At 41.4% G+C, this 27,468-nt stretch overlaps 1 protein-coding gene across 1 annotated transcript in view; it reads right to left on the bottom strand.

The window, feature by feature from the left end:
* Positions 1–27,468, bottom strand: part of GLG1 (golgi glycoprotein 1) — a gene marked incomplete at its 5' end in the record, with an annotated part of 73,519 nt that overhangs the window by 35,159 nt on the left and 10,892 nt on the right. The window contains one exon of the mRNA XM_080352124.1: positions 590–622. Within this exon, the coding sequence (XP_080208250.1) occupies positions 590–622 (33 nt within the window). The remainder of the gene's footprint in view (positions 1–589; positions 623–27,468) is intronic.

Here is a 27,468-nt window from a genome sequence, read left to right as displayed (position 1 = left end):
ATGAGAGAAGCCAAAGGAAATCTAATACCAACCTTACCTCTGAATATATATATTTTTAGAGTCTCGGGATTTTAAGAGTCAGCTTGACTGGCTAACAGTTCGTTCACTGTTAAACACAGTGCTGAGACGAAATCTGTTCTAAAACCAGCCAAGTGGTTCAAACTGCCTCTAAACATCACACCCCCACAGCACTTTCCAAGTGAGTCTAGGAATTTAGATTTAGCAGCTGTGAAAGTAATACAGAAGCCTTTAACAGCTGAAATTAAGAGTTTAAATTCAGTGCTCCTCACATCTTTCCCAAAAGGAGCACATCATATTGCTCCCAGTAACTCACAGGAACCACCTCCCAACTACAAAATAGGAAAGACGTCTGCTGTCCTCCTCCAATATACAAGTACAGTTTATACAGCTCTTAGATAATGTTCCAGTCTGAAGTCTCCAGGTAAGACCACAGAGCAGGGGCATCAAACCCATTTTCACTGGCAGCCACATCAGCCTCATGGTTGCCTTCAAAGGGCCGAATGTAATTTTAGGGCTGTATAAGTGTAACTATTCCTACAGAAACTGAACAAAACCAAGCAATACTTACATGATTGCAGTCTGAAGAGATTTCATTATCTGGCTGAAAAGAGAAAAAAAAGAATGTCAGTTCACTACTGATGTGATGCATTTAACACACAGAAGAGTATAAACTTATAGAAACTAAAATACTGTCAACACATTTTCATTGTAAGAAACAATTTGATGAAGCAATAGGAAATTTTAAAACTTGCAAAATAAAAGTGATGACATCTAAGTACCAAAAAGATCGAAACAAGAGGTACTTTACAAACAATGCTGTCTGAATGCTACAGAACACAAATGGCACAAGAGTAACAGCATTTATGCAGACTCTGCAAAAACATAATGAATGTGCTTGTGTTTGGCTCAATTGCCCGAACTTAGAAGGTAAAAAAATTGAAGATGTGATAGTAAAGTTTTAAATAAAAATAAGTTTTATGCATACAACTGTCAGACAAAGGTAGGACTTGCTTCCCTCCCACAGATTAAAGCGTTCCTATTCCCCATTTGAGAAGCAATGTCCTTTCTTTCAGCTGTGCCCTAAGACACCTTCAACCACAAGAAAGTGGTAACATCTGATATTCATGCATCATTTCAAAATATTTGCTATATTCTTTATTTTATAGTAATGCAAGCTCTGCTACGTCCTCTCAACAATCCAACCAACAAGTCCCAACACACAGCCTGCACCCGACCAGGCAGCGTGTTAAAGAAACACCCACGCTCACGCAGAAGCCGCTTTGGAAAGAACTCAGCTGCAAACCATCCTGTCCTTCCAGTCACTGCAGCTCCCGCAATGGAGAACTCCTTGAAAGAGGTTAATCATACAAATCCCTATCTCATCTCTGTACCAAAACAGCACAAACACAGGACAAAATCACCTGACCATCATACTCACAGAAAAATCAACCCCGACTCAAAGTCTCTGCTTTCACTGATATTTAAGACGCCAGACATGCTCTAAGAGCCACAGACACTCAGCACCACTCAAAGCTTAAACATATCATTGATACTAACATGTCAGACCTCAGATATTTGACATAAGAGAACTGGCATTTCATCAGTTTGGGAAGTAAGCAATCTACATCGCAATGAGTTCTTCAGTGCAGCGCTGCTTTGGACAGCACAAGCACAACTTTATGGGAGGAAAAAAAAGAGCACAGCAAATGTTTCCAAGTCCTTAATTACAGCCATTATTAACTAAAGCACTTTTATTTTGCATAGCAGGAAGTGGTGGAAATTACCTCCCCACTTAGAACATAAAAAAGAAAACTGCACCTGAAGGACCACAGTAATTAATTGCAGTTTGGTTAGACTGCGACCATCTAAAACCGTATCTCCCAAAGTCATAATAAATTTGAAAATTAGGATATCAACTTTTTTTTTTGAAGGCTTGCAGATGCCTGCTCATTATCCTCACACTGCAGAACTGATTCTCACAACTGAAAATTACGATGACACGCGAATTAAACTATTTTAAAGCAGCCTCTAAAGTCCAACCCTATCATGACTTACAAGGTGTTTTTTCCTTAATTTTCTGCACCCATCCTAATCATTCAGCAATAGAGTGAGGTTTTATACTAAGCTAATTTTAAAAGCTGAGAGTCAGAATGCCCTCCACTGAAGCTGCTGTCTCAGTCTTTTAGTCAAGGATAGTTTCTTTATGAAAATATATAGGCTATCACTGTAATTCTCTAGAGAACAGGACTCACTAACACATCTGCAAGCAGAAGAATTTGTAAGGGCCAGAAAGCACTGTACCAAAGCCCTGCCTGGTTGCATCCTCTAACCTAGTAACCTTTGCTTCACATCCACCAAAGGTTAAAGCTCAGGTTTTCTGGAAAGATGAGCCCAAGAAGATAGCAGACTGGTTCCCACTGACTTGGGAAGCTTAAACAAGCTTTTCTTGAAATATACAACATTAAAATACTGCACATTGAAATACCAGCCTTTCCGGTGCTCTGCAGCAAACCTCAGCTCTGAGAAACCAAACCTTACTCTTCTGAGAAGAGTCATCGAAGTTAAATGGGACCTTAACTAAGCTTTAGTACAGCAGCCATTCACAGTTCAGTACTTAAACATGGAAAAGTACAAGATCTAGCCAATAATCCTTTAGATGTGGAACAAGATGACCACCTGCTAGCTAGAAGTTGTGATCCTTCTTCCCTCTTACCATTGCAAGTGTAACAGAGGTGGGTTCAGTGGCAACACTGATCTGCTTCCCCGCACTGAAGTAAAGCCAAAAGAGAGAAACAATCCTTTTTATTTTGTGTCTGATAAAATGAAGGGCTGAGTTTGAGGACAGGGAAAAAAACCTCCCCAGTGCAACCCACACTAGTTCTGCCTTTCTAAGGAGGTGATCTATGGTCCTTTATCTACTACATGCCCCCCAATAAACCTTCCAAACAAGAGCAGTTTCAGAACAATACGCTTGTGTTGTAAGAGTCATGAAAAAAAGGTAAATTTCAAATTATCACTAAGAGAAGTTGAGCAGCAAGAAAAGCTGCACTGTGTCATTCCCACATGGTGAGCTTGAGGAATATAGATGCTCAGAGACCCCTGGGACAGAGGGAAGGAGGAGAGCAGCCCAGACTGGTACCACATGCTAGACAAGGATTTTTATGATAGAAAGCTGATGGCGAGGAGGATGTTCCACCGATTAGTGAGGGAGAAGGACTCCTCTTACATCTCCTAATTGAAGGATTAAAAATAGACTTTACAGAAAGTACGTGTGCCTCTGGGCTCACAGAAGCTTTTGCTGTTTAGCAGCTTCAGTGAGAATATATTGCCTCCCTTTGCAGTTCTCTAAAAAGCTCTCCAAACTCCTTCGAGCACTAACACTCACATTCCAGAGAACGAACACCACTTCCTACCTCCCAGGAAAAGCAGAGTTTGGAACAAGTACCAGCTATAAGAAAACCTGAACAGCAAAAACATTTCCTTCCATTCAATAACATACAACAGGCACAAATCATACCCTGTTAGCATTGTGAACTCTAAAGAGAAATTCAAAGGTTTGTGTGAAGTCACCACCAGACTATGAGGTTGTCAACACCGCTATGTTTAAAAGTGCCTTTTCTCATCCACCAGATCTCAACTCACCAAAACAAGCTGCGACAGCCATCCCTTTCTAAATCTCTGTGCTTCAGCGGCAACATAAAACTAGGTCAAAACTATATAGCAAATGAGCAACCCACCACCAGCACCCAGGCTCAAGGAGGCACAAGGCGTTGGTGTTCTAGCTTCAGAAACGGACCATCATCATGCTGGTTCCCAGCAATACTTCCCTAGTCATAGCTGTATCCGGAACTGGTGTCAGCCAGCAGCTGCTTGACTCTCCTTTCCTTTGCTCCCTTGCAAGCATCATGCAAACAGAAGAGTTTGAAGTCAACCACACAAGTGCCTTTATTCCCAGATTTTAATCCCTCCTTACAGCAGAACAGGGGAAGACAGCAGATGTTTCCACTGTTCTTCTCAGGCAACCATAACAGCTCACTTGCTGAAAAGGGCACCTAGTCCCAGATTCTAACTACAGATAATCTTCGGGTATTGAAAACAAGACTTTGGACCCGCTCAGGCAAAAAATACCAAGAACCAGCATGGAGCAAATGAGCAAAATACAACAGCAATTGGCTTGTGGATGGGAGGAGCCAAGTAGACCTTCTCTCCATAAATTCAGGAACAGATCGCAAAAAGATCAGGCAGGACAATTAGGAAAGCACGTTAATTAAAGCAGTTACCTTCTGATGAAAGAGAGGGTACGCAGAAGCCCAGACAATGAGCATTCCCCAGTTTATTACACTGTCATATGTGCAATACACTACAAAGGATGGTGCATACGGATACACGGTACAGGCAGCTCATGGTTCCCAGCCACACCATTGAGGTTTTCCACTCTGATCTAAACAAACACACTTATTAGTAGTATCTGTTGAGAAACAGTAGAGCAGGCCTGCTGACTGGATCGCTAACGAGGAGGCTATTAAGCTGATAAAGGGAAAACTGATTTCTTAGCTGTGTCCTTCACAGAGGTCACAGGGATCCCTTTGCACTGAACACACCCAGCCAACACAGCAAACTCACAATAAACCAATTCAATCTGCAGGTTATCAAGCTATCCTGATCCCTTCCCAAGGCAACCACTAGAAATGATTCTGCAGAAGAATCTGTGAAAACAAGAGCAGATACAGTAGTCTAGGCAAGAATCAACACAGCTTTTGTAAAAGAAAAACCACACATCACACAGCCACCCATGCTTCAAACCTACTGAAACATCCTGGAGTTCTGTGCCAACAAGCATATGGCTACAGTAATGCGTTTTCACACATCCTGCATTCCTGGAAGAGTCATGTGTGATAAAAAAGTTAAAACTAGCGATAATTTAAGTTCAAAACAAATGAGAAGACTTCATAATTTAATTACACATTCAGTGAGCAATGAAAGTTAAACTTGTTAAGCTGAGCTTGAAATATTATCTAACGCCACTGAAATGTTGGAACTAAAACCAAACCCAATGCTGTCACGTCAGCAAAAAGCACCTACACTTTCCATTCTTTGAAAAAAGCCAGTTTTATTATGCAAAATTATAAAGATCATAGTTTCCATATACTTTGGTTATTGTATATAAATAATTTTCCCCCACTTACAAACAGCCAAAGTCTGCAATGCTGAAAATCATTCGACCAAACAATGATTTCCAGATTGGTTAGGCACTCCTAGTTTATTTATACACAAACGCCTAACAACCACCTCCAAAACATACACAGAACTTTGCCTGTGAAAGTTAAATTATCAAGACCCACAGCAATTTCATTAGCCACCCCTCACACACAAAAGCACAAGTAGCAAATCACCTCAGACACCGAATTCTACAACTGTTTTTCACTGATTTAACTGAATTCTAGATTCCACAAACTTTTCTGTCTAGGCTGACATTTTATATCCTCCATGGGTATGTTACTGTGAAGACACATGTTCATTCAGAAAAGAGATCACAAAGCAAGATCAGAAAACCCAGCATAACACGTTGTCTGTTCTGCTGACCCAGCAGCCAGGGAAAACGGGGCCAAGGATGAACTGGGTCATGTCCACTGGTACTTTGAGGATCTTGTGTTCAGCATCTGCTTCAAACACCAAGAAAGTTCGGCACGTTTTACGCTTTGCTATGTAGGTTTGATAATTTGTCAACAGAATTTTAGTAATTGTCACATTTTGCTTGTTTCACATTTGCTTGCAGTCTTCAGCAGGCTGTGTGCCTTTCCTCCACAGCAGAGATCCCTCCCTGTGCAAATACCAGAGGTAGTTAAATGACAGAAAACGCTCAAATTTTAATTCTGATGCATCAAAAGCAACCACAGATCATGCTGCAATTAAAGGAAACACACTAATTCCACTCACCTAACAAGCCAAATACCTTTGCTGGTTATTTCTTACCAGCAGATGATTCTCTCCCTGCTGGCTGATCCTGTGCAAAGCTGCAAGGCAGGTGCTGGGAGGCACAATGCTGCACGTCAGGCTCTGCAAACAGCCTCTCGCTCAAGCCGTTCTTGCCCCTGCTGCTCCTGTCCCCCTGTGTGGGGGGAGTCTCAAGCCCTTAGGCCCCCTTAGCTGGGACCTTTCTCATTTCAACACCGATCCACGCAACACAGCATGTCTAAGAGTTGGCACGATCAAAGCAAACTCATCCCAGATGTTTGTTTGTTCTTCCCTTAGTCCCGTCTTCCTCCTCTTGGAGATTTTCCAGCCAGTCTCAATGCGTTGTGGAAGAAGACAGACCCTGAAATTATGTGTTTGCCACAGAAGTTTGGCAGCACTCTTAGCAGATATAATGTTTCCCGTAACACTCCTCCACAACAGAGCTCTGCTACTAAGCATAGCACCGACAACAAGCCGCCGATCCAGCCAGAAAGTTTCAGGATTTGCTCCTGGAAAGCTCTCTTACAACACTGGCAAAAAACTTCAGAGACTGAAAGGAACACAGGGATGCTGGCAGTGTCACAAAAGCAGAGGAAAGGAGAAAAAGAGCTGTTCGAAAGAGCAGGGTGAACCACAGAAGGCTGCTTAACCGAGCCGATCTCCCACTAATGGTGATGGTGGGGAATCTGCTGCCTTCCTCACCCCTGCTGCTGGCTCCTGCTCGTGGCAGAGGTCAAAACTCAGCAAATAAGAGAAAAGCTGTTCACTGTTTGAGAGTTCTCTGCAAGGCTACTACAAATGGGCTTATGAGGAGTCCCACCAGCACCAGTCACGTTACTGGGAAGGCACAGTGGCATCTCCATCTGCAGCATCAGCCAGTCCATACACCTGTTTAAGCTGTGCTAAGATAAGTTATCCAGGAAGGTAGTTCCAGAGGTAGGTTAAGCCCAAGCAAAAACATTCCAGAATAACTGAAGAGTATTCCAGTATAGAGGTAAAAACCAACAGCACAGGTTTCAGCAATACTGCACAGTTTCTGCTGGGGGATGCAGAGAAGAAATGAGTGAAGAAAGGAATGGACCTCCCAACAAATAATTCCAGTGCAATGGCTAATGAAAACACTTATTAAATATGTTCACCATCTCTTAGTAAGTAAAATTTAATCACTTATTCTTGATACAGAGACTTTATATGCTTTGACTGCATGTGCCCTACGGTGCTCCAAGTTGAGCTTAACTTGACAGAAGGCTTCCAAAAAGCCATAAGGAGTTCATAAGCAAGATTCAGTTTTACACAAAATACAAGGTTCCTGTACATGGCACGGAAATGTGCCTGTCTCCCAAAAGGAACATGTTGTCCTAAACAAACTCCACTCCTCAGAGAACAATGTTTTGGAAGTACAGAAATCCCTTCTAAATTAACTTTGTACAGAAACTAAGAAAAAAGTTCTTAGCACAAGCTCTGCATCCCAAGGCACAGGGAAAGCGCAGCACTTAAGCGCAAGTTCTAGAGCAAACACTGCTTACTCATCTCCCCACTCCCACAACTTAACAAAGTGTTATTCTGCAAAGCAACCAAGCTCCGACATCCCCTACTTGCAGGGGGCTTCATGACGCTATACTAGAATACCCTTCAGTTATTCTGGGATGTTTCTGCTACCATCACTCATGTGCTGGAGAGGATCTCTAATGACAACCAGGCTCCCCCACACCAAGGGCTCTTGCTTCACTCAGCATAACCAGAATGACACTCTAAACCCTCAACCAGCCAATATTCATATTTTTGTTATTCAACATGTGAGCTCATGACTCAGATTTTCCAGACTGAAAGTTTAAAGATCCCTCCCAAGGAGCATTTTCTTCCCACTCCTTCAACAAGGCGCTTGTCTCACATCAATCAGAGTCTGTCCTCATGAAGGAGCAATGAGCATCCTGTGCCCATCATTCAGGGGCACGAACAGTGCTGCTTTAATCCTGGTGAATTACATTCATACATTCCACCTCCGAACCAAAATAAGATGAGCATCCAAACAGGTGGGAAGCTGATTCAGCTATTTTTAACTCCTGTCCGCTATTCTACTTAGAGGCAATAAAAAGCAAATACCTCAAAGAAGTCACTCCAGCCTTAACCACAAACCACAAGAAAAGCAGTTTTATTTTGAAGTCTTCCTTCCTTCGGGACAGCAATTAGAGTCCTATTCTTCTCAGACCACCTGCCTGAATTCTTTGAGACAAAATAAGCCTTGAGTTACCTCCAGCACAGCTGTCAGTATTTCAGACCAGAGCAATGGAGACACAACTACTGTTAACGACAGTACTGCCAAGAAGTGCTGGACATTACACATGGATAAAGAGGCCTGCGAAAGCTATTGTGCAATACCCAGCACTAGTCCCTCGCTGTTACAAGAAAAGAACTATTTTAGCTTTCTGTGTGGCTTATGTCCTCCCAAACTCGCACACAGTATTCAGCATCTCTTCTGTTACCTTGCAATGCCAAAGAGGGGCAAGATAAACTAAAGAACCCCACATGCCAGGTGGGTAGTACTATTACCCTGCATGAGATTTCCTGAATGCACAGTCTCCTGGATGGGCTGCCCAGGGAAGTAGTTGACTTACCATCCCTGGAATTATTTCAAAGACATGTTGACAAGGTGCACAGTGCCATGGTTTAGTGGTGGACTCGGCAGCGTTACGTTTATGGTTGGACTCAATCTCAAAGGTCTTTTCCAACCTAAATGATTCTATGATTCCGTGACTTTGGCTGTCAGTCCAGTTGCCTTCCTGAGAGATGAAGCATGATGGGGATTTCTCCCTGCAAAGCGGGAGCAGCCTTAGCACAGGTAGTGTTCAGCCACTTCTAACAGCTGGATTTGAAATAAAAGCCAGGAATTTTCTTCAGAAGATCTGCGGGGCCCCAACACATCTCTCGCTTCTTCCTCGCAGTAATAGGCAGGTGAAGAACAAGAGCTCTGAGCTGGGCAACTTCCTGCTGTTAAAATAAACTCTTCCAGTTCTTCTCACACTTCAGCGTTAACCACAATCACTGACTTTGTCACCCCGTATACATCAATTTTATCACAGTACCACTCAAGACATGAAAAAACCTATACCACAAATGCTTAACAACCATGCCCTCTGCTTGGCTGCGTCCATCCTTTCTTCATTACAACACTCACAAGCTCACTGAAAAAGATGTAGGTACCACACAACTGCTGGGAAAACCCAATGGTGACCTAAGGCTCCCCAGTGCTAGGGTGACAGTAATTTAAAACACTGTTAGAACACATTCCAACCTAAGTTCATTATGTCAAACATAACACAAGAGCCGAGAACAGCCACGCTGCACACAGGCTCTTGACTTAACACCACCTACAAGGGCCAGAAGTCCAGATTTTAAAATACTTTAAGAGATCAACCTATGTTAGAAAAAAGCTAGACTTGCTACATTAATTAATTCCCCAATTCTCCCAAAGAAACTCCTCTGTTGAAAACTTTCTGGTTATTCAAAATAGCATATCTCGTTATGCTAGAGAGGCAAAAGTCACAGAGAGAGGCTGTTATAAATTCACTTGAGGAACAGCACTGCCTTTGTACACAGTGGGAATACGTGCAAATATGCACAAAGTGTTAATGCATATTAAGGTCTACAGCACAGCCCACAACGGCAGCTTGCAAGCAGCCCTGCTCTGCTACAGAGAATTAGGACACTGCCCTGACACACCAGGACTGCTCCAGCTCTGTAGGAGCTTCTCCCACGAGATCTGTCTTGCTGGATTCTTCCCATCACCTGCTGAACTCAGCAGGAAAAGCCTGTAGACTATTTTGAGGGAGTTCTAGAAACAGCACGGTGCCCTGCTTCCATTTCCAGTCCCTCCCATATGGGAAGGACAGCCTGGAAGACACAGGTCCAGTATACCCCCTGCTCCCTACACGACCCTGCACTTCACAAGGCAGGACTGAGCAAATAACAGCCAACAGAAATCTACCATCAATTTTATGTTTTTTATAAAGAAAAATAATTAGAATGCATTCAGCAGTAAGTTTCAAAACTTTCTAGGGTGGGCGGGTAGAGCATCCATCCTGTTACATGCAAAATTAAACAGCACTAGTTATCTCTTCTGCATTTCTCCTCAGAAACATAAATTATGGTTAAATACAACCTGGGCCAGCCAAAAAACACCGATCAGGATATACCGACCAAAGCCTCAGTTACAAAGAGATACTCACCACCAGCTTCTCTGACCAAGAAAATGAAGACATTCAAAAGAGCACAAGGAGCCAAGAAAAGTCGAGTCCCCTCTCACACACCTGAGGACCAAAAAAACCCCAAGTCCATGTGATGGATGGTAGCACCAGCAACAAGACTGGGCAAGATGCACCAGATTCAGCATTCACGAGGATGCAAGTGAAACCGTGTCACAGGATTGCTGTGTGACAGGGGACCCGTGGTGGGTGCTTCTGCCAGCATGCTGCCACGGTAAACCTTTCCATTCCTTTCCTCTTCTGGGAACTCATCACCGATTGCTGATAAAGGAGCCTTTTCCACACATGTGGACAAAATGGGGTCTCAGTTACAACTGCATTCAACACCTTGAAGCTAAGGGGCTGAATAGGAACTGACAAAGAATCATTTTTTCTAATCATTAGAAAGAAAAAAACATCATTTATTCTCAAGTCTCAAAGGTCATGATGATCAGAAAAGCTAGACTGATATATTAACAATTTTTGCATGTAAAACAACTGTTCTGATCCAGTATTTAAGTTCAGTCTTTCAGTTCTACTTTAACAATACTCATCTTCTGCATTTTAATTAAGTTTCCATTTCTATCCAAAAGCAGCTTGATGCATGGAAAACTAATTCAGTAGATAATGTCTTGCCATTTTTAAACATTATTAAAAAAAGATAGAAACATTAAGTTGCAGGCATTTAAATAATTACAGATCATATCAATTTAGTCAGGAAATATACCAAGCTTGGCAATAAAAGCTAAAATTAGCTGCAAAATAATATCACCAGACTAGAAAACTCTAGAAAAATTAATGGAGTGTTCAAGCAAGACTGAGATTATTCAAATCTAAGCTTCTTGCTTATTTAAATCAATCTGCCTGGGAGCCACAAAAATTGTGGTAAATTGATTTCCCTAGCATCTGGTTCTCTTTTCGTAAGAGCCACGACAACAGAAAAGAGAAGACCAGAAAGACAAGACGAAATCAGCTGATTCACAACATCGTTAGGCATTCTGCATTCAGACAGATTATACATCACAACATTAAACCAAGTTATAAATGTCTTGGCAAGTAAAGGTAGCCAGGCAGTGACTCACGTGGAAGCCGCTGGGCACAGCGCTCAGTCCCAGACCACAGCAGCAGCATCGCCATCACAAATGTCATTTTTCCTCTTGGAGTCTCATGCAACGCAGCACAGGTAACACACTTTATTTTCCTTTATTACCTTCATCTCAGCTACATTTCAGCAACCCACACCTAGATTTTACACACACAAGTGTATGACGCAGATTTTCAACTAACTTGCAGTGTTCGTGCCCTTATTGATGTGAGAAATATAGTAGCGCTTCATTCCTGTTTGGCCAAAAGGTAGAGCACACTATTCCTTCTTGTAAGTCTTATTGAAAAGCACAACATACTTGATTAAATAAATTCTTAGAGCATTTACCTGAAGAACTGTGCTGGTATACACGAGAGAAGGAAAATTTAAAAAACCCACAATCCTAATGCCGCATCACACAGCAGTTTCCAAGACTTACCCTTTGCCACGACCTAACAGCACAGTCTTCAGCGAGAAAAGCCACTTGGGCTTTTCTTCAGGACTGAGTATTTGTGTCCACCAAATGTAAGTGACTGCTGTCTTTTAGTTTCTCACAGGAGAGCTGCATTTCATATGAAAAGAGCTCTCCAGAAACATGTACTGTACACATCTGCACCAATAAGGAAATGAGTCACCAACCCACTGGCAGGCCTGATTCACAGCTAGGAATCTGTGTACAGAATATAGGGGAAAGGCAGATGCAAGCCACAAGTCATTTTAAAAGACTAGATATAAAACACAAGCTAATTTAAATGCAATTTTTTTTTCCTCCTCTGCTTGAGCACAATTTCTTCAAGAGCACAGGACAAGCGTGGTATTGCACACCGCCACAGAACTTTTCACCTGGATGAATCATAGTGTTTTCTTTATGTAACTGGAAGACGAGCAAGTTCTAATGTTTATTTTAACCCTGGATAAAATCACTTGGATTTTGTTCAACAGGAAAAATCAACGTAAGTCTTTACAGTCACTGCTAATGCAAGGTTTCCAAGGGATTAGTAACAAACTACCAAATAAAAATTCTGGTTGCCTTCAGAACATGCAAACAAAAGCCCTGTTACAGGACCAAACCATGTACCTTTCTTCAGTTCACCACACTGATTAAATGATTAAAACAAAGATGACTGCATATACATCTTATTTAAGCTCTGCACTTCCTCATGTGGTCAGATACGGGTTTAAATTAACCTTGTTCCCAGGAGCAGCCCGAGGCGCTGAGCTGCTGCATGCTTCTCCATAGATACTAGTCTTCTCTGCCATAGAAGCTTGGCTTTTAATGCATTTTGTATTTTTGAGAGCTCCTTTCCAAAAAGCACTAGCGTTTTTCAGCTTGAACTGCTCAGCTCAATAGCTATACAGAGCTGTTAAGCCAAGCATTTTGCTTGAAAATTCTGACCGTAATGGTAATATGGAGGATTTAAATTGATACCACGGTAAGCAGCCAGATCAGTAACAGTTTCCCTTAAGCCAAATGAAGAAATTACAGATGAGTAGTTCCGTACAGATGAGCAACTTTTAAAAATAAGTTTGATGCTGGATTTTAAAAGTAAGCTTGAAGAGCTTTCTGGAAAGCAACATCAGTAGAAAGATGTTTTACTGGTATAACAGAGAGCCAGACACCTGCCCGCAAATCCTTTCAATTACTGTTTCCATAACTCCTACTTAAAAAGCTATGAATAAAGACAAGCTGCAATTAAAAAGACTGAGCACACCTACAGCTTCTCTGCTAATAAGGACAGAGAGAAAATAACAGGGGAGGGAGGCAGAGGGGAGAAAAGCAATAAGCCAGTCACTGCCATGCTACAGGGCCGCTGCAGACAGCTCCGCACCAACACACACATGGTACCACCACCAGTTCACTGCTTAACCATTTTCACCTGTCAAAATACAGGAATTTAATCAACAATTGAACTGCTCTACAAATGGCTGGTTATTCCTCTTTCTGATTATTTCTGATAAATAGTAAAATCAACTGCAAGGCTTAGGAACACAGACCTATGAGCCAGCCACATGCACCGCGCTGGCCTGCAGGCAAGGACGCAGGCAGCACCGCACCACATTCCTGATGTAACCTGCGTTTTCAATTACACCTAAAAGAACTCCAGAGTTTAAGTATGTAGTAGGCAACAATCGCCACCTGATAGAAAATACTTTATTCTAGTCTCTGGCTAATGGTGGTGGTCTGTATATAGTTATGTATTATTAACCTATTTGAAGGTACACACTAAAGCAAGGTTTGCCTACCGTCTGAAGCCCAGTTGTGGCTGAAAAAATGGAGTTATAAATCTCTGGTCTCTACAGGCATGGAAATGCCCAACAGACAATATCTAGTTTTCAGGATTACCTCTACTATTTCTGATGGCAAAGCCCAGACCGCCCTCACTGCAGTACCTGGTAACACACAGAGATTATTTTGTCCCAACCAATAAGCAGAATAAACATATTTTCCCCAGCAGATAACACCTGAGAACAGGATCTGAAGAGTCTGATCTATTCTTATCCAGTGGCGTGGGAACACGATGCGGTTTGTGTGGCCACAATAAGGCAGTGGCGTAATTCTGGGGACGTGCAGGGGAAAAGCTGACAGCAGTACCCTCAGGTAAGCAGTTTTCCACCCAGTGCAAGCAGTTAAATCCCTTGCATGCAGATTTCTATCTGAATGATAAGAAAAAAAAATGTTCAGGTAATGCAATTTTTGCAACAGCAAGGTGAGCTCTGAATGCTTTAAGCACAGGTCAGCACTGCAACAAAAACCCACCTATTTTGGTCTCCCACAATGTCTTTGACTAGCCTTGAAGAGTTCTGCGCAGGGTGAGAATTAACACTGCTGGGTAAAAAAAACTTGTCAGTCTCCAAACAAAAGGAAAACAAGAAAACCTGAAAAGGTACCCATCAGGTTACCAAATAATTTATCTGTCCATTTTTGGATTACCACACAATACAGAGTAGAGAAGAGGCTGCACATATGATTCTCCCTTGACAATTTTTAAGGAAATACAGAACCCAGAATATCAGAGGTATGAGATGCAAACAGATCTTCAGAAACAAGTCAGGTATTTCCAAGTAACACTAAGAGGTAGGAGCACTCCTGGTAGGTGTGCATGAAGAACCAATACCTGGCACAGTAGCAACTGCTTCTCATGAGACACATACTAGCTTTTTTTTTCTTTTATTAGTGAAAAATAAATCTTAGTAAAGCATATACTAAAAGCGAGCATTCAAAGCTCCATTGGCAACCATTTGGGTAAGAGCTCAAGTGTGACATGACGAGAGTTAGACACATCTGAAAAAAGGAGCAGATAAAGAACTCGAGAGCAAAATCTTCTCCTGTGACTACGCAGCATTCAGATGCAATCCTTAGGAGTTTTGTAATAAATGGAAAGTTATTGTACATAGTTTTCTATGAACTACATTTGAACTCAGATGGCGCGGTAAGGAAGAGACATGACTTTACACAGTGAGAACAACATTTTTTTTCTTTTGTGTGCATTGTTATCAGCTGCATTTGGAAAATACGTAGCTCACGGTGAGTGCCAGGCTTGGCACCAACACGAGTGGTTCACTGCTCTCTGCCCAGACGATCTAGAGGACAAAGTAATATTTTATCTCCATCCTCACTGCCCTCGAAAACCAGCAGCAAGGACACCAAAGCCTTAGAGCAAATTAAGAACTGCCACATTCAAGTAATCTTCATTTAATCAGAGGCCAGGCATTCCAAAAGCAACGTTTTCAGGGTTCCTGAAGCCTGCAAAATTGAATTTAGTAAATTCATGTTTACATTTCTAGCTGTAACACAGCATCTACTAGATGACCTGAGGCAACCAGATTAACAAGGATATTTTTATAATGGATAATCTAGCAAGTTACCAAACTAGCCTTAACACTGAGGTCAAGAAGGTACTGTGGAATAACTTTAATTTCTGCACAAGAAATCTTCTAATTTAGGCTTTGTCTTAGAAAACAGAGGAGTTTAAACAATTAACTCTAAAATAAAACACTAATGAAGTATTACACATAACTACATCACTGTAGCTGTACTGCAAGAAATCCTCACTCCATCCTATCAGCTCTCAAGCTGCTGAAGCACTGACATTTCACTGTCACCGGCATTTAAAAGGAAACAACAGGATCACTACAGAGCGGCAATACAATCAAGTGTTCATCTAACGCTTCTCAGTGATAAAGAGCTTTGCATTGCACCTGTATTACAAAGCAGAAGGTTTGGGGTACTTTTTAGGTATACTTAAGTGAAGTCTATCAGAACTCAAGAAGCAGGTGAAGAGTTGGGGAAATATAACATGCACCAGTTGACCATGTGCGCAGTGGAAAAAACAAATTAAAAAAACAACCACCACCACACCTCCCTCCTTGCTTCTTCTTAGCAACTTGTGTAAGGAGTTTTCTGCTAGTTTCCTGCTTTCTGCTGAGCTGAAGCCACACAAAACAACCTCCAGAGCCAGTGCTGCTGTGGGGAAGGATGAGGATGACACAGGATAAATACAAAATTAATATAAGTCAACCTGACCCATCACAGACCTGCTTCCTCAAAACCAATCCCCAGGCTCAGCTCAACCTGAGAACAGGCCAGAAGCCAACAAAAAAAAGCCTTGGGAGCAGCTCTTACCACAAGAGGCCAAAGAAGGGCACAAACCTGCAAAGAAGTTATGCTTGTAGGCTGACAGAACAACTTGGCTGATTCTCAAAAGGGTAATTTTTGTAAATAAAAAAAACTTGCATGTTGCCAGAGTGGCTGCCAATTCTTCAGGCAAATTGGATGAGAAATGAGAATTATGTATTAGAATCAGGAAATCTCAGGACTTACTCTGAAGTCTTCACCATACTGTGCTACATGCACTTTCTCTTAAAAAAAAAAAAAAACAACACAGGCAAAAAACTTAATTTGTTCCTTATCTACTATATTTGCGATTATATTTTATAGCCCAAACCTTGCAAACCTAGCACTTTGCAGGCAACCACCAAGTTGTTAGAGACATGCAATGACCTCAATGGAGCCCCTACACCAAACCCAACTCCAACCGCTGCGAGAAAAGCTGTTTTGCTTTGACTGAGCTCCCAGGCTTGTTACCACAAGTACTAACACTGTAATTTCCCACAGATTCACACATTTGCAAGTAATTTAAGAGATATAAGGCTTCTGCTCATTTGAACTTACAAAGCTGCTTCTCAGAGTATAAGCGATACTACCCCGTTTCCGCGATGACGGTCCTACATCCTCAAGTAACCGATTGCTACTGCACGAGGAGACAACGGCCTTCAGAAAACTAAGTTGTTCCATTTGTTCTTGCAAAACCAGGAAGAAAACACATTATTAAAGCATGTATTCTCTCATGCTTTACAGTGAACTGTCCTTGACTAATCCCAGCCTCCCCATTCCTAAAGAGCAAACAAAATGAGGATAACCTGCTGAACACAGCACCCGCAGCAGCAGGCGGATGAGAGATCTGCAGCTACATAGATAAAAATTGCTTCTACGGAGACTAATTGTGGTTTCCTTTTAGGGAAGGGGCAGGCGGGTGTAACACAATTTGTCCAGTCTAAGGGGAAAAACACTAACTCTGCTATTTTCAGCTCAGCAAGTTATCACTAGTGCTCAGTACAGCTTCAGAACTGGTGGAAGAGTTTCTGGATAGAATACCAAACATCTGGAATAGCCAATTTCCCTATGCATTGCTTCAAAACCAGAACAGACAATTGCGCAGACTTGGCACTAAGTTTACTGGATTTCTGCAGTAAGATGCCCTCTAATGCAGGCAGGTAGTTTCCCACACATTTCTGGAAGACTGCCTCCTTCAATGATTCTGCTGTGTGGTAGGAAACCTTGCCAGAACAAGCAAGATGTTACTAACGCAGGTGGGGCTCAGCACTGGAAGCCAGTTCTTACTGCCCTTTGAGATAAATCAGAGTTAATCCATCAATTATTCAAACAGAAGACTTGATCCTTCTTTCTCATCTTCTATTTAAAGTTCCGGTGGAAGTCGGATTAGCAGAGCGAGGCTTTACACTGTAAAGACAGGAGAGCCAGGAAAGGTGCACAGCATTCAGGTTTTACACAGCATCACCGTCATGTAAGGCACCGATACACAGTTTGCTGAAATGCTTTAATTCTTGTGCAGAAGATTTACAATCTCTTCTGAAAAAATGAAGTACAATCTATGCAAGAACACTCCTGGATTTCAAAGTCATTCATGCTGGTTTTTCAGAAGTCATTCCTTTTAATTACGCTTATTAACGGCCTTCATGCTTATTTGAGCTACAGTTTTTTACAAAACTAATTTTGCTACTTCAGTGCCTCAACCTATTTAGCACAAAATTTCCAGCAGATTCACTTCCAGTCCGCCTTGCTGGTGCAGTTTAGTGCCATTTAGGAGGGAGTAGTTGCTACCACTAACCACACGTGGTCCTACTATCTTCGCTGGAGCCACCTCACATGGGACCAGGTGACAAGATGCTTCCGAGAGCTGACACCATCTGCAACCAAACCATTTGGTTATTAACTCTTTGATTCAACGTACACAACTTCAAGTCATTTTCCCTCTGCTTTAAAACAGATGCAATTTTGTTGACTGTATGATCTTTCAACATAATTCTCTTAAAAAGCTTAAGTCCTTGTTGCATTTTGGAGAAGAAAAGGGCTTTTGAGCACTTATTTGCTTCATTTTTTCCGTTTCAAGTTTGCTCAGTTTGCACAAAAGATCCTTCTCTTAATTGCCAGTGCCAGAAACAAGCTGCGATCTGAAAAATCAAGGGGAGTTTTATTGTACCTTAAACAGCTTGTGCCAAAATGTGCTACTAAATCAGGTGTTACAATTGTTGGTAACAGGGAATGTTGGCACAAAAACACTGAAGAGGAAAGAGAAGATGTTTCATGACATCAAAATAATCAGATGCCTCAAGGACAAAGGTACAACCTCACTTTTTGACCACACCTGTGCTAAACTCATCATCTCTACCTGTCAAGATCAAAGACGCTTTCTAAATATAAATTGTACAGCAGCATTTAATGAAAAACTAAATTTTAAGTGATGACAAGCATTAATAAATATGCTAATTTCTTCATTTAGTTGGCATCTGCAACTCTAGTATGAAGAAATAAGTTACTTCACAGAACACTGCTATTCCTCCATCTTGCTCATTTCACAACAGCCAGTTTTGGTGGACCTGGCTGTAAATACACTCCAGTGACACCCTACGAGAGGCAGCACGCATCACATCACAAAATTAAAAACCGTTCTCTTTAAAGTGAAACAAAGGATTCATTTGATAGCAGGTTGCAGTAGCTCTCTTCCTTCAAAGGGAACCACTCCGCAGGTAGACAGAGCTGAAGCTTTAACAGATGCTGGGGATTTCCCAGCCTAACACGTTATTAGCATTTCATATTTGCAATCCTGATCTCCAGCACCAAGCAGTTAATTTGCATGTTAATTAGAAACAGGTCACCAGAAAATTGCACCAGACAACCTCTCTGTATTGACTAGAAAGGACAAGGAAGCATTTCCATAAAGTCTATATCCCTTTTAAGCGCATTTCCATCTGTCTGTCAGCCACCCAAAAGTTCCCTGTCTATCAAGGTGCTCCTTTTGTTGCCTGAGAGCATCCATTTCAATACATGCATATCTCAGATGACTAAAGCTGGTTTCAGATCAGACATCTTTTGAGACTTCGCAAAACAAACCAGCAAGTCCGAGCAACACCAGAGAAAATAATGGCAAATTAGTCTAACCAGAAAGCCTCCTTTTACCACAGTACAAAATTAAACAATTATGCCAGAGGGAAGGCTTAGCAACTGGTTAAATGTGTGCAGCTCCCAAGTCTGCATGTTCATCAAGTTCTGCTCTGTGGTCACATTCACTGGCAATGGCAGGATTAAGAAGAGAGGAGGTGGTGAGGAAAGAAAGTGTTACAGCCATTTTAACTACATGGAAATGTACTCTGTAGCATCCTTTATCTTTGAGGCTTCTTTTATACACTAATATTTATAGTATTACGCTTAAATCAAATGCCCCTTCAGTTTTGTTTTAGGGGTCTTACGTTGCCAAGTCTAATAAAACTGAATTATTGCAGCTGTTTCTCATACATGAGACTCACAGGCACCTCAGCTTCTGAGAATTCATTTCATTTCTACAGAACCTCCAAGACTGATCACCTGGGAGTTATCAGACAATAACTGCATGGTTTCAAAACAGAGAGCAGTACTATTACAGGCTGCACCTCAGTTTAACACTATATTGTATTTTCAGTTTTGAGTTGTTATTGCAAAGTCATAGCCAATGGACTTGATTTAAGACTTCCAGATCTTGAGCTTCACGTACCTCTTTTAAGTGAGAGAGGCTTGTTCAAGGAGCTGGGCAAGACTTCTTAAACATTTTGCCTGTGGGACTTGCTAGATCTCACCTGCCGCTCTGGAGACCCAACATGCTGAAGCGTTGCTGTTCAAACAGCGTTTAAGAATCCACCCTACTCCACTCTTCAGACATCTCATCATCTCCAGCTCTTTGTTCATGCTGGCATCCTGAACGCCATTGCAAATGCAACCGATAGAGGAGCTGCATTGTTGCAAGGTGTGTGTCCACCCCACGACCTCCAGCTCAATTGGGAATTCAGCTCACAGCTTGGTCCTGCAAGGAACTCACCTGCTATAACTCAGCACTCAGCAACAAGCTGTGGCACAGAAGGCTCTCTCAGAAACCAGCAAAGAGAGCATTTCATGTAAACACATTCTAGCTGAATTAACTAAGGCTCCAAAGACGTGGTCCAGGATATCCTTGCAGGAGAATGTAAATCTGCTGTGAGATCAAGAAAAGGATTTTGTATCAGCTCAGCTGGCTGCAAGGTTCTCTTTGATTTTTAAGAAGGAACAGCTTTTGAACTACTTGCAGGCAGCCTGTAAAGGAGTCTACATACAGCAACACATCCAATTTTAACACAGAGTTAAGCAGATTTCTGAACACAACCATCAATATACCAAGCTGTGTACCACCAGCTGTGTTGCCTCTTTAATAATACTTACATCAATTAATAAAATTGCCAGTAGCTGGCCCATTGAAAAAAAAAAACAAACTGCATTTGTTTCAAGTACCTGAGAGGCTGAGGAAAACTTAAAATTCAATTATGTTATTAGCCAGGGAACTACATAAAATTAAGGAGTAAGGGATGAAAACCTGCTACTATTACAGTGTTAATTCATCACTTATGCTCCTATGAAGTCTATCTAAATGGCTGTGACCTTTTCTACATGTTTCCTAGGATGACATGAACCAGACACATGATTTTTCACCAGCACAGCTGTGCCGTTGGAAATCCAAGCAGATACCAAATCACACAAGCAGAGAATCCTGTGCATGGGATCTGCACTAGGAATTCACTGCAGTAAAAATACAGAATGTGTTTGCCTGTTCTCAAAAGATTTGCCAGTGTATTTTAAGCCTTTGATATGATCCACAGCTTTACAGCAGCTACTTCCCTCCTCTAGCACAGCCAGGAGAACCTAGGTGAAAAAATAAATAAAATAAATCGGTACGCTCAGAAGTTAAAAATCCTGTCCATATTTGATCCTCACCTTCTTGCCTGAGACTAATTACAAGACTGCAGGAAAAAGCCACTGTGATTATAACCATTTACTGAAGCTGCTCAGTAAAGGCTCTGTAAAGGCCAGGGGCCAGATCAGCTATGCCCCGTATGAGCACAGAAAGCACTGAAGTGACAAATGTTGAATAATTATTTGTTACAACTTCTGCACATTAAAAAAAATTTTTAAAAAGTAAGTCTTCAACTGACCCCACTGTTAAGGTTAGATCTTGTCCTTTTATATCCACCACTGGATGAAAAGTTTCACTCCAAATGATAACCCTTGCCCAGCCCTGTCTTTTCCTATCGCTGCCTAGGGTCATTCTTAGTACAGGAATCATCTGAAGCCACTCCTCAGAGCACACAGCACTGACTTGCTAGTTAATTTTATCTTTAGTCATGCTTGAACAACCTCTTGACAATGTAACAGGGATTTTTCCCCTTTTTAAACAAAAGCTGTATCAACAATGAAGCAAAGCAGACAAGAGTTGGGCACAAAAGCAACATTACATTGAAGATAAGAGAACACAGAAAGCAAACTCTACAATTACACTAAAACAAAATTCCAACTTGCTTGTTCATTTCTGACGGAATATGGAGAACAAAGTTTGTTGGCTATTTTTGAATCTTGTCATCTTTCTGAAAACTTAAAGGAAGCTGGCCACTAACACAACATTACACAACCGCTGCTTTCCGATAGCACAGGATGGAGTATCTCAATTTTATGAAAAGGGTGTGTTTGGTTTTCTGTAAGAGGGGAAAGAGTTGGATTCTGCCCCAAAAAGTCCCATGATTTCCATATTATCTCTTGACCCTATTTGCTAACTGCTCCCGCAGGGGCTTCTCTCTTACAAAGTCCAAGACCCAGCTAGGCTTTGGTTTCTCTGGCTGTGACAATATCCCTCTCTCAAGACTTCTACCAAGTTAACAAATTTTTGAGGTCTAATAAAAGAGCTTTTTAAGCAGATTGCTCATACCTCAGGAACCAACTTCCCAGACCGCCTACTGGTTTCAACTCAGAAAAGCTCCTGGGCAAAGGATCTGTTCAGTCAGCCTATTAACCACTAAATCATTTCAGTGGGAGTCAGTGAAGGTTTATATCTTCAGCAAGACCTACAACTTGGGGTTTGCGGGTGTTTTTAAGTTAGCACCACCTGATGTTCATTTATACAGAGAATGCTCTACTTGAGATTCCCTTTATGAGACCACTAGGCTCCTCACTTTATTTTTACAAGGCACATGGTTCTACTCATACCCCTTTGCCACCAAAGTACAGGAAGAGAGCAAGCCTTCAAGTGGAACAGCATTAATGTGCGCTGCCTAAAGCCTTTGTGTGCATCCCCATTCCATCACTATGCAAGTCAAAGGAGGCTGCACAGCTACTTTTCCATTGATACAATCAGTGCTGCTACCAACAGAGACCAGAAGCTGCAATGGGTTGAATATACACAAGAATAAAAGCCATCTGACAGACTCGGCATTTCTCACTGAATGCTGCAAAGAATTCACAAGCAAAACTCAAGGAGATGGTGTTGCAGGCTGTTTGCTGAAGAGTTACCTTGCCTGATTGCAGTTTTGCATTCATTATTCATTTGCACACACACAGTGAAATACTAACTATGAACACACAATACAGTTTTGCTAATTAGCTCAAGGAGAAACAACTAAACATATTCCTACTTCCTTAAAACAAGCCAATTTAAAGACAGTACTTTATCCCTTAAGGGTAAGGCTGCCTGCTTGACATCTTTATTTAATATTAATGTTGAGTCCACTGAAATTCATACACAATATTCTAGAGAAAACCAAATTTCTGAGATAACATAAGAGGTCACCCTGATAGAAGTAATTTTAAGAACATATATACACCAGCAAGTATTCATGAGAACACTTTTTTTTATAAAACCACATACATCTGCCTTGTATGGTCTACATCAGCACGTGAAATGGGTTCCAACCCTAATGCAAAAAACAAACAAACAACAACAAAAAAACCCACCCACAACACTAAAAAACAACCCAACTAATTGTCCCGCACATCTCAATACAATTATTCCAAAAATTGAGGTTCTTGCCTACTATCTGGTCTCTTAAGCCCACTTATTCATCTGCACTTCCCATCCAAAATTCAGTTAATACATTTCCAAGTGCTCAAGTCTTCAGCTTTAATTTACAAAGAGCCTCCAAATCCATAAAGCCCTGGTGAACTAGAGCTCTGCAAACCAACTGCCTCCAGTTGTTTTGATTATATGCAGAAGATTTAAAATATATATATATATATAGAAAAGAGGTTTTTAAAAAACAATCTGCAAGTAGTTTGAGGTCTCCTGGGTATTGATCAAGAACTTAATAGAGTAATTAGCCAGGATTCATTAAAACATGCTTCCATTAGCCTCCCTAGATATCTAATCTGAATTCATTTACACAGCCATGTGCCACAGGTGCAAAACTTTAACCCTGTTAAGCCCAGTTTCCCATACTATGGACATCTTTTCTCATTGAGGTCTCACCATGTCTTTGCCTTATTTCTATTACATGGAACCAAAGTTTTTCCATCTCCTAACTTTACTACCAAGCTCCTCTAAAAGGGACTTGACCCACACCTTCAGCCACCAAGGCTTCACCTGGATGAGTTGACACTGTCCAAGTCTCTCCAGCAATGAGTGTATTTGGAGCAGGGACCACTGAAACACACCAAAACTAGGTCCCACATTCCCTGTACAAAAACTGCGGTGTTTTTTCTGCCACAGGAGCAGCAGCCTTCACCACTGAAGCAGACAATTGTTAAAAACTTAGTACTCCTGGATTTAATTTGCTTCTGCAAGTCAAATCAGTGCCCACTTCATCAATTGCCTAGACCTCCAACTATTAACCATCACTGTGATTTAAGTTAATAACATGCAGGGCACAATCACAAGATCATACCTCAGTTTTACCTCCTTAAGTATGGAGAATCATGCTACCGTGCTCTTTTAGAGTATCTTTCTCATCAGCTCCAAGACTCTCAGAGCACTGAGCACCCGAAGCAAACTTATCTAGCCAGCAAGCCTCTCCCAAAACCACTCTTCCTAGGAGTTATCACAAAGCATAACAGAATAAAGCAAAACGTGGCTTTTGAGAGCATGCTCTCCCTTGAAGTACTCTGCTGAGGTTTTAACACAAAGACAGCATAAAAAGTAGGACACAAGCTGGGTATCAGGGGTTGGCTGATGCATGAAAACCTCCAGGGAACACTGACCTTACAGAAAAGGCATTTCTAAAAGCACAAAAACTCTCCAGCAAAAGTTCATTAGAACCTTTCAATCATCTTCTCCTGACACACAATAAACAAAATGCTTGGTTAAGAAAGGAAGAGGACATGGGTACCTCAACAGCAAGTAAATGGTCAGTCAAAATGAAGTCAACTGGAGAGTCTTTTTAAACAACAACAGCAATGAATAAACAAAGCCAACAACAGATTGCTCACAAACTGTTAAATATTTCCAAAAGAAAATTTCAGCATAGGTTCACTAGGACATTTTGTAAAAATTCCAACACCTTATAAAAAATTAGGCCCTGAACACATACGTAACAAGGTGTCAACTACAACACACCCATGTAAGAGATATACATAATTTTAGTTCAATACTTAATTCACTTAACCTTGGACAAGCCTGACACATGCTTTGGTTTACATTTAGATCCCACACTCCCTACCGAAGCAACCAAGCTCTAACACACAGCAAGCCTGAGGGGCTAGAAGTGCAGTCCCCCTGCTTCCTTCATCCTGAAGTGTTTCATGCCATGTTATTCAAATGCAAGTGTGACAGACAGGCCTCTCTCTTCGCTCTACTGGCAGCTCTCCAGGGACCAAAGGTTATTTTGATAACTTTTATCTGTTGTTTTCCTCAATGAGTACTTTCTTCTCAACGGCAAGCGGCGAGTCTCATTGATAAAACCACCTGTGTCCACAGTCTTGCAGCCAAGAGTAAGAGAGAGCGTTGGAATATTCCCGAAGTCACAGCATCCATCAGACATGTACCTCAGGCTCTTACACTCACAAACAGATCCACAGTTTGTTGCACATTACGTGCGATTTCATAACTGTGTGCAAGAAACTTCACGAGACTCATTGTCTAGAGAATTTGAGGACGAACTGCCCATGCCCCTTCCCTCCTCCACAGATGCTCTCAGAGTCTCCATCACATTGAAAGGAAGAGTTCCAGTTTTCTGAAGGATGAATGCCTAGGGCAATCCAATCCCAAATATTTACCAGGGCAGTAACATCCTACTCCAGACCACACTTCTCTTTTAGGAAACTCTCACGCATATTGGTACAAAAATAGCATATTGCTGTTCCTGTAGTCCTAGAATTCCTTTTGGACTAAAACAAGTTGCAGATTTGCTTGAGAAGAAGGATGAAGCAGTATTTCAGTCCCACACAATGTTTTTAAGACTCAGACACTGCAGGCAAAAATAAATTCTTCTGTATTTTTCACAAAGCACTTTCCATGGATTAGACCCAGCAACAGACAGTATTAAAGGATGAAAAGCACCAAGTAACTCTGATCTGTGCCCCGTGCACTGTTATCTTTCAATACAGCAAGTCTGGCCAGTAAATATTAAGTGTGTTCACTTTTTTTTTAAAGAACAAACACAGCTGTCTCATCTAGTTGAGAGACTAATTTAAAAACATATATACAGTTTGCTGACCAGTAAGAGATGCTACTAATTCCCAAGATTATACAGGCAAAGCTCAACTGTTATGAAACATGTAATGCTGAAAAGAAAAAAACCAAAAAACAAAACCACCACCACACCTCACCTCTGTTCATGGCACAGAGACAGACTCGCTGTTTTGCGCCCACGCTTTCAGCCTGTATACTATTCTACTGTTGCCGAGTACTGTAGCTGAGGAAACCAAAACAGAGTTATTTTAACCAGCAGCTCCCACAGTGACGCAGGACCATAACACCAATTCTCATCCAGGTCCAGCCAAAAATACCAACCTCAGATACCTGTCAGATTTACAGTACCTTTCTCAGCTTGGACAGCCATACCCAGAAAAGAACAAATGTGAGCAATTCAGTAAGACAAAAAAAACCAGACAAGACTGCAAATTAAGAGCTTATCCACAGGGATAACTCTACAGGAATGGCAATTGATGTGGAAGAAGTTGTCCTCCCCATTTCACCAGAGCTGCAGCAGTCCTCAGAATGAGATGTGATATGTGCTTTACTGAAGTGACCACTGACAACTACTGCTACCTGGAACACCAAGATAGGAAAGATTTCCATCCTTTTCAAGTCATTGTTACTCTGAAAGATTCACCTGATTGTGTACCTCTGCCAGGAAAAGACGGTGTCTTTCTACTGTTATTGCATCCAACCACAAACATCTGAACTTCAAGATAAATAATTCCATTGTCAAAATCCCAGCAATACGCCAAGCGATCCAAGAAGAGATTCTAATAGAAACCTGTTATTTGCTTCTCTATGAAATCAATCATTTGAATACACGGCTACTGTATTTGCTGTCATCAGGCCAATGCTGTAATTTTATCAGCATCATGGAATATTACAGTCTGTTTCTAAGAAAATAAGTTCTTTCCACACAAAGGCAAGCAAGAATAATAGTTCCTGTACCTTCACCTGGAAAGAGTTAGTTAAGATTATTTAGCTAGCAAAGTTTTGGGTTCACAATTGAATGATAAGGGATATTAAAAATTCCATGTTTAAAAAAGAAAAAAAAAAAAGAAAAAAAAACGCACATGAAAAAACAGCAAGAGTGTCCACCTTGACTGTTAAGGATGGCTACATGCCCAGATGCTCAACACAAGCCTACTTACTGCTCTAGTACCCCAGGAGAAGCCAGTCCCAGCAGGAAAACAGTGGCAAAGAGCACTGCCTGCCTGAGACTGGATCCTCTCAGCTTCAGCATCTCAGCTTCTACATGTAGAGAGGAGAATAACTCTGATGTCATTGTCCTGCCCTTCATCTCCAGGTGGCTTCATGACTGGGAAGATGGCTGTGCTGTTCAGTTCTCCATCTACATTGATCTCTTCCTATAATTATGCTGACCTGCTGACAACCCATGCAGCTCACCTGTCCACATGGTTTCAGATTTGCCAGTGTACACAGAAGGAATCTTACTAAAGTCCTGGATCCAGGTCTGAATGTACATTAAAACATACCCAAAATAGTGCTACCAAAGCATAGGACTCAAATTTATGAACTTATTATGAAAGGCAAAACAAAATAATAATCAGCTCTACAAATATGGAAGCAAACAGCACTGTACTTGCACTGCCCAAATTTTACTCACATGCAATGTTTCAACAGCTCTAAGACTTGATTTTAGATACTTTTCAAATATGACCTCTTGATTCGCTTTATTTTATGGCTTTTAATGCTACGAAAAGCGTGCAACATACAAACAACTTACAGAAAACCATGCCAAACCACCAAAGGGTTGTTCAGAAGTACTTTAAGCAACATGGTTTCCCAAGGTAGTGAACTCTATTATCAGCCAGCCTCCACAAGTTTATTTTAGATGGTTCCTGAAAAGAAAAGTTCAGTTGGGAAACACTCTTACGGCTCACTC

The sequence above is a fragment of the Nesoenas mayeri genome (assembly GCF_963082525.1).
Source record: "Nesoenas mayeri genome assembly, chromosome: 12".
Lineage (NCBI taxonomy): Eukaryota > Metazoa > Chordata > Aves > Columbiformes > Columbidae > Nesoenas > Nesoenas mayeri.
This window is presented reverse-complemented; position numbering and strand designations above follow the sequence as displayed.